The sequence below is a fragment of the Gymnoscopelus microlampas genome (genome assembly GCF_963454915.1).
Source record: "Gymnoscopelus microlampas genome assembly, chromosome: 17".
NCBI lineage: Eukaryota > Metazoa > Chordata > Actinopteri > Myctophiformes > Myctophidae > Gymnoscopelus > Gymnoscopelus microlampas.
This window is the reverse complement of record NC_139954.1, coordinates 14,166,517-14,175,323: the sequence shown is the minus strand read 5'-3', so window position 1 is coordinate 14,175,323 and position 8,807 is coordinate 14,166,517. Positions and strand designations below refer to the sequence as shown.

Here is an 8,807-nt window from a genome sequence, read left to right as displayed (position 1 = left end):
ATAGCCAATGTGAGCTTGTAGATCTGCAATTTTCCACATTTTTTTCTTCTTTTTTTTAGAAACAACACAAATCTTGTAGGCTATATAAAATATTTTCAGATGGGGTCTGGCGGACAAATACATATTAATTTGGGGGTCATTGAATTGAAAATGTTTGGAAGCAAGCCCAAATAAGCAACTGCATTTTAGAAACAAGCCCAAACCACCAATATTTACAAGAAACTTTACAGAAGAATAAGCTCAAAGTAGCTTATAATAAGCGGACATGGCAACACTAGCCACAAGACATTTTGTTGCAGTAATGCGTTATATGTCCGCTAGAGAGCAGCAAAAGCCAACTACATTACTAGAGTGGCCGAAAGGCTTAAACGCAGTGATGGAAGAAGTAGGCCTACTCATAGGTTTTACTTAGGTAAAAGTATCGCGATGTAGATATACTCTGTTACAAGTAGAAGTCCCGTATTCACAATGTACTTGGGTAAAAGTACAAAAGTATTGGCATCAAAATGTACTTAAAGTACCCAAAGTAAAAGTACTCATTGTGCAGGAATGTCCCATTGATTTCACAAGTTGAAAATGTATTTAAAAAATAAAAATAATTGCTGATCTACAAGCTCACAATGCATGCATCGTGAAGACGCATTGTGAGCTTGTAGATCTGCTATTTTCAAGAGGCTGAAATATATGTACAGCTGAAGTATGTGGTATGCTTTGTAATAATAATCAAAATCTACAAAGTAACTATAACTACAGTTTTCATATAATTGTAGTGGAGTCAAAGTACAATTCTCAATTCCTCTGAGATGTAGTGGGGTAGAAATAAAAAATGGGGGAAATGTAAATACTGAAGAAAGTAAAAATACCTCTACCCCCCCCCCCCTCTCTCCTTCTCCTTTTGTACATATTTCTCACTCTTCATACCAGTAACCTGTAAACTGATTGTATGACATTCTATAGTAGTTGTGTATATCTGTCTGTCTCTTATATGTCATCATGATTTGTGTGCATGGGGAACTCATTTGAAACAAGCTCGGTGCTTTTATGAGTCTTCCAGTTTAGTAGACCTTGTATTGTGAATTTGTACTTCCATGTACTGTTGTTCTCATGTCTTACTAAATAAAGTACATCAATCAATCAATCAATCAAACTTTTACACCACTGCCTAAACCCCCCACAGAACACAATCAAATGACGTGTGTGCGAGCATAGAATTTAGAATAGAATAGAATATATTTTCCTTTTGGAACAAAACTTTAGGGTATTTATTAACCTGCATGATATTTCTTTATGGTTAATCTAGTAGCACATACGGATTTGGCCTAATATGAACCGACAATAAAGTGGCGAAATAAGGTAGCCATGACCAGACATATTGTTAAAATTGTAATTTTCCAGATAAAATACATCAACATACAGTTGCTGGTGCACTTAACTTTGGCCATGCTCTGCAGGGTCATGACTGTGATCTTATTGGCTCACACAACTAATGAGGTGGAATAAGTAGATTAGCCCCCCTCACACACACAAAAACATTTAGTACTTTTCCCACTGCACTGCTTCACAGGACATTTGAGGATGTTGCCATATTTATACCTAATCCTACAACCGAAAATAACACCAATCCCTAAACCTATAGCTAATCCCCTAACCCTTAAACCCCAACCTGAACCATTTCGTAAATGTTGTAAGCCTGACTCTAGAAATCATTTGAACCATAAAACAACAATTTCTCGTGTGAGGTGAGGACCAGAAAATACTCCTCCAAATGTCTCTAATTCTAGGCTACTGTGCTTGTGGACACACGTGACGTATATATACAATCACAATATCTTACACACACACACACACACACACACACGCACGCACGCACGCACGCACGCACGCACGTACGCAGACACGCACACATGCACACGCACGCGCGCGCGCGCACACACACACACACACACACACACACACACACACACACACACACACACGCACATTGACACACGTCTCATTTCCCATTGGGCTATCGCTATTCGCTAGTACACAATCATAATGTTTTCCACATTTATATTTGAAAATATATTTAATCAATATACGTAATATTTAATATGTTACTGTATAGCTATTTTGGCCAAAATGTTGTATTTAGAAACGAGCTCAGCCCAGCTTGTTTTCCCCCCTGAAAGATTCTAAGTTTAGCAACAAAGATTTCAGATAAAAGTGCAGGACTGGCGTCGTGTCTGGCAAAAAAAAGTAGTAGTTTTTTTTTTTAAAGTAAAGTCAAGTCAAATGTATTTATATAGCACATTTAAAAACAACAGCAGCTGACCCAAAGTGCTTTCCAAACAAGAGCAAAAAATAGTATTTTTTTAAGCAGCAACTGTGGGCGGGGTAGCCAAGGATCCAAGACGACCATCATGGATGAACTTCAACATAGTGTCTGCACGTTTTCCCTTTTTGTTTCTTACATCTACTGAAAGTTCAAATTTCAAATATAAAGTGCTATACGCTATAGCCACAAATGTTACAATTGTGTGCGGCTCAAAAGTACCCGTATCTTCCGTATTGTTCAATGAAAAGCATTTTAATCCGATTAGTGGCCATTTGTCTCATAGAGTTATAATGTATAAGAGTGCAATACATCTCCCAACTGATAGGGTTACGTGGTTGAAAGCACATGGATAAAATGGCCACCAATCGGATTAAAATATTTTTTATTGAACAATACAAAAAATACGGGTACTTTTGAATGGCCGTACATAATTGTAACATCCGTGGCCATGAGGTAAGCACTCTATATTTTAAATTTGAACGCATATGTAGATGTAGGGGCCAAAAAGGGAAACAGTGCAAACACTTTGTTGAAGTTCATCCATGACTCAGTCAGTCATGTATCAGGGCTATGGGCGGGGTTAACTCACAGCTGGATGAAAAACATCTGGAGCTGCTTCTCTCTCTCTCTCTCTCTCTCTCTCTCTCTCTCTCTCTCTCTCTCTCTCTTTCTCAATCCCTCTCCCTTCCCCAGTTGTTGGGTAAATACAACGAAACGAGTCTCCTCTCCATAAATGAACGCCTATATATCTCCGATGCCCTAGAAATAACGGCCATCAAATAATCAAGTCGTTTCGTCGGCTCCCTTTTACAGCAAAATGATGGCTCGGTGGTGGAAATACTCTTCAGTGACTGTTACTTTCCTAACTTTCTGTAAGTGTTACCCAAGTCTGATCTCTCTCTCTCTGCTGTTTTCCTCTCGGTCAAGTTTATGCTCCATTGTCTCTTTGATACTGTCTGTGAAGTTGCCTAAGGGGGAGGGGGTGTTTGAAAACTATAGATGTGTGTGTTGGTGTGTTAATTGGCAGAATCTTATGTTTTTTCAAGTTGTCTTTAGACCAGTTGTGAAAGAAGTAGGCTACTCACATTTGTTACTTAAGTACAAGTATCAATTCTGCAATGTAGAAATACTCTGTTACAAGTAAAAGTCTGGTATTAAACATTTACTTTTAAAAAAGTATAACATTTACTTTAAAAAAGTATAAAACCATTGGCATCAAAATGTTCTTAATTTGCCAAAAGTGAAAGTACTCATTAGGCAGAATTTCCCATTTCACAAGTTTTTAAATGTATAAAAATCATTTGAAAATAGCAGATCTACATGCTCACAACTTGTTGCAAAGCTTAAGTACAGTACTTGAGTAAATGTACTTAGTTACTTTACACCACTGCTTTAGACAAAATGGAAAAGTTCGGCTGCATCATGTAGCCAGTAATCTCAGTTTGACATTTGATGAGGAAGATATCCGAATATGCCTCTACTAAACCATTTTATCAACTGTCAGTTATATTTCTTTCTTTCTTTCTCTTTCTTTGCAGCCAAGCACTACCCCCCCTATCAAATTACAGTTTTTATTAAATGTAAATACAAGGATATTATATACTGTACCCACAGTTTTATTCTGTATCAAATATTGAAATATATTCACTTTTGTTTGTCAATACTCTGTTGTCAAACTGTAGACATTGGAATAGGCCTATACGACCCACTAGTGAAGTGAACTTTACTATAGCTAATAGGCTACACTAGAGCCAAACATTAGCCTGTAATGTAGTTAGTGGCTCATGCCTCATTAAGCCAATGGTTCTCAAAGTGGGGTTTGGGGACCCCAGGGGTCCTTGATGGAGTACCAGGGGGTCCCTAGCTAAATTAGTTCATATACCATTAAAATAATTTTAACCACTTTAACCCTTTTTTTTTTTTTACTTCAGCTATTGGAAAATAGAACATGTTGTTAGCTTGTAGATCTGCTATTTTCTAATTGTTTTTAAAAAGCTTGACAAATTGTGAATTCAAATACGTTTTTAACACAACTTTTCTCAATATGGGAGTCACTTGTATGACATCTTTTCAGACGGGGGTCCCTGGCCTAATCCATATCAATTTGGGGGTCCTTGACATGGAAACGTTTGAGAACACTGCATTAAGCTACCTTGTCATATGGGAACCTGTTAACTCTGTTAAGTCATGGGGACTATTGTATACCTAATTCTATTCAAGCTCTTATTGTAAGTTAATGGTCTAATTCATGGAGCTCTTCACCTGCGCCTCATCCATTAGTCGTGCATTATCACTTAACGTCAAACATTTGATCTCATATAGCAAAAGATGAGACAGAATACGCAACAAGGACACAATATTAAGAGCAATGATTCTTGTAGGGAGGGGGAAAGCACTCAAAATCCATCAGTAATTTTGAGCAGCAGCTTAGAGATGTTCAGTCCAGCTGCATGTGTCTGAGGTGCTGTTGCTGTTGTACCAGGTCTGGATGGATCCTGGTCCCAGTGGTGTGTACCAGCTGTCATCTGGAAACTCCCTACAGGAAATGAATAGAGAGAGAGAGAGAGAGAGTAGGAGAAATATAGAGAGGATGAAACAGGGAGAGAGACGGGAGATATGAGAAAAGGGAGGGGGCACTTGAAAGGAAGAGGGAGAGAGAAATTAAGATACAGAGAGAGTGAAAGAAACAGAGAGAGAGAGAGAGAGAGAGAGAGAGAGAGAGAGAGAGAGAGAGATTTTGCTGACTGTTTAGAAGGGGTGTTGGTCTCCGGGGATGAGGACCTGATTGAAGGCAGAGATAAAGACTGTAATTATTTACATACTGTATGGCATACTGTAAGTGTGTGTGCATATACACACATGGTAGATTATTCACGCACGCACGCACGCACGCACGCACGCACACACACACACACACACACAGGATAGTTTTCTTTCACTTGTCAGTTGTTTTCCAGTGCGTTTTCTCTGACTTGTCAGTTGTTTTCCCATGCATTTCCTACATGACTACTCCTCCCTTCATCTCACTGCTGTGTTTTTTCCTTGAGAAATCTTTGAAGCATTATTTGTGTAAGGAAGCGTTTTACTGAACACACATGTACATCAGAGGTGAAGCTCGATTTAGGGGAGGGTGTTGCTCATTCAATTTCCTGGGATTTGACCCAACGACCTTTTGCACACAAACTCACTACTCTGGCCCAGTGGTTTTCAACTGTTGTGTAGTTCACTATAGCAAGGACCACACCAATCAATATGCATTTAATGTTTAGGAAGCAAAAAATTAAATGAATGGAACAATGGACAAATGAAATGACTGGCGATGGTTGAGTCTCTGATGCTGGACTTCAGCGAGCTGTTCTTCAGTGAGCTGGTCTTCAGTGAGCTGTTCTTCAGTGAGCTGATCTTCAGTGAGCTGTTCTTCAGTGAGCTGATCTTCAGTGAGCTGGTCTTCAGTGAGCTGTTCTTCAGTGAGCTGATCTTCAGTGAGCTGGTCTTCAGTGAGCTGGTCTTCAGTGAGCTGGTCTTCAGCGAGCTGTTCTTCAGCGAGCTGGTCTTCAGCGAGCTGTTCTTCAGCGAGCTGGGTCATGATATAAGTAGGCGAGGCGGCTATATTGAACTTCAATGTATTAACAATGCAGACAGTGACAGTAACAGTATAGCCTACCTGTTAATGTGGCTCCCTGACCCAGATGAAGGTAGCGTAACGTTAGTAGTGTGTATTAATCACTGTAATGTCAGGCTCATCTGGAGTTGCAACAGTTTAGAGATTGCCTGATCCATCTTTCTCTTTGTCTTCACGTTTTTTAGCTAAATTTGTATAGCCTATAATTCCGTTCATGATTAGGCTACATTGTTGTCAATGCTGCACTGTGCAGCAGAACCTGCATTCACTTTAACACACTGATGACAAATGATTGATGCCTCCCTGACGCTCCGCCCCTGTGTGTGCAGTGTGTGTGTGTGTGTGTGTGTGTGTGTGTGTGTGTGTGTGTGTGTGTGTGTGTGTGTGTGTGTGTGTGTGTGTGTGTGTGTGTATGTGTGTGTGTGTGTGTGTGCTTCGGCTTCCTAATGAGGTCAATGAGGTGATGGGGTTGGTCTGATAATGCTACACTACTTGAACACACACACACACACACACACACACACACACACACACACACACACACACACACACACACACACACACACACACACACACACACACACACACACACACACACACACACACACACACACACGTTATACTCTCTCTGGACATTCTGTGCCAGTCTCTTTCCTCCCCAATGTCTTAAGATGGCTCCAAGAAGCCTGTGTGTGTATGTGTGTGTGTGTGTGTGTGTGTGTGTGTGTGTGTGTGTGTGTGTGTGTGTGTGTGTGTGTGTGTGTGTGTGTGTGTGTGTGTGTGTGTGTGTGTGTGTGTGTGTTATTCTTAGAAAGTGTCAAAAGAATGCTTCAAGTTGTTCCAGAAACACTCGTCCTTTTGTTAGGCATGAGATAATAGTTTGTTTCTCACACGCAAGCACGCACGCACGCACGCACGCACGCACGCACGCACGCACGCACGTCACACGCACGCACAACTTCACTTTATTGTCACATCAAGTTTAAAGTATAAAAGAGTGTGTGGAAATTTTTTAGTTCAAGCTACACGTGAATTACAGTTATATTTTATTAGAATAAGAATGGGAGCAACAAAAAATGTAAAAATATCAAAAACAAAAAATATCAAATAAGTAGCCTTGGGAACCAATGGTTCCTGAGCCATGTAGCCCATAGGTCAGGAGCCTATCTCCTGTTTCTGTAGTGTGAGGCAGCTTGATACTTGTATTAGTGCATCCCCGTCCATGATGCGATGCACAAATATACCCAATGGACATGACACTAGTATGCCGCAGGGACTTATACCCTCATTCTTACCCTTGATGCTGAGTGCCAAGCAGGGAAGCACACTGGGTACCATTTTTATAGTCTTTGGTACGACTCGGCCGGGAATTGAACCCTGTCCTCCCACTCTCAGGGCAAATACTATAACCACAAGGCCAGTGAGCTGGTAAAATAATATAAAAATAATATCAATAAAGATGGAGTTCTCTTGTGCACATAAAACATCAAATAGCAACAGATAGGGAGTGTATCTATATAAATATGTAAAGTAATAGTGCCAATGCAATGGGAGCATGTTAGCGTGACATGGCGACAGGGCTCAGCGCCTTTTCAGCAGCCTGATGACCTGGCTGTGGAAACTGTCCCTTAGACAGTTTGTTCGGCATTTGATACTGCGGGGTCACCTGCCTGACAATACCACTGTGAACAGATGTCCTCGATGGAGGGAAGCTCACCTCCGATGATGTGCTTGCAGTAGACCGCTCGTCTACTTCTGGTGCAGGAGCAAGCCTAGATAAGCCAGAGACATTGCCCGTCGCACATTGTAACTATAGATACCATATTCTCAACTCTCAATTCCTATATCAGTCAACTCCAAAGCAAAGCATGCTAAGACCAGGGGTGCACTGGTCGCTTCACGCGACACCACAGCGTTCCGCTAGTTTTTGGGGGGCGGAATCAAGCACACGCACATGCACGGATGTGCTCGCACGTGCACGCTAGAACGTTCCCCTCGATTCATGAGCCCAAATGGCTTTGAACAACAGGTTTAGGTGAGTGTGCAAATGTGTCGTCACGTCTCACATACACGGTATATACGCAACACAGCATTTTAGCTACAGTAGCCTACTGCTGCCCAGTGCTGCCAGTATCCTATCTGCACGCAATATGAATGCCTCAGCCACCATCGAAGAAGAGAAAGATACTTCATTCAAAGCAAACGTAGCTCCTATAATTCAAGGCATTCCTTGAAAAGATTTACAAGATTTACTAAAATTAAGCATTTCCTATTTTCCATTTCCTATCCAAACATGTTTCCTGCTATTTGTACACCCGTAAACCCTTGTTTTGGTCCAAGCTGTCTGAGGACTGCAGGCTCCTGCCACCTCCTGGTGTGGATAGTTATTTCATCTGAGCATGCGCACAACAAGGTGCCATCGGCCGACCGTTTGCAATAGTTTGTGCGGTGTGGCGACCAGAAGTTTTGTACACCTGAAAATCTGACATCAACCGACGTTGGACCTGACTGCCAGTCTGTAGTAGTCTGAAATAGTAGTGTTTGATGGAGAGTCACCTTTAGAGATACCAACTCCTTCAGTGTTCTGTGTTGTCTCTATGAGATACCACCAACTCCTTCAATATTGTTGTCTCTAAAAGATACCTACTCCTTCAGTGTTCTAAAGGCCTATGTTGTCTCTCAGAGATAACAACTCCTTCTGTGTTCTGTGTTGTCTCTAAGAGCTACCATGCAACTCCTTCAGTGTTCTAATGTGTTGTCTCTAAGAGGTACCAACTCCTTCAGTGTTCTAATGTGTTGTCTCTAAGAGATACCAACTCCTTCAGTGTTCTAATGTGTTGTCTCTAAGAGAAACCAACTCCTTCAGTG

General features: G+C 41.1%; 1 protein-coding gene across 1 annotated transcript in view; it reads left to right on the top strand.

The window, feature by feature from the left end:
• The first annotated feature begins 3,016 nt into the window (after positions 1 to 3,016).
• Positions 3,017 to 8,807, top strand: part of tgfbr2l (transforming growth factor beta receptor-like) — a 17,080-nt gene continuing 11,289 nt past the window's right edge. The window contains exon 1 of the mRNA XM_084085028.1: positions 3,017 to 3,189. Within this exon, the coding sequence (XP_083941154.1) occupies positions 3,135 to 3,189 (55 nt within the window). The 5' untranslated portion in view covers positions 3,017 to 3,134. The remainder of the gene's footprint in view (positions 3,190 to 8,807) is intronic.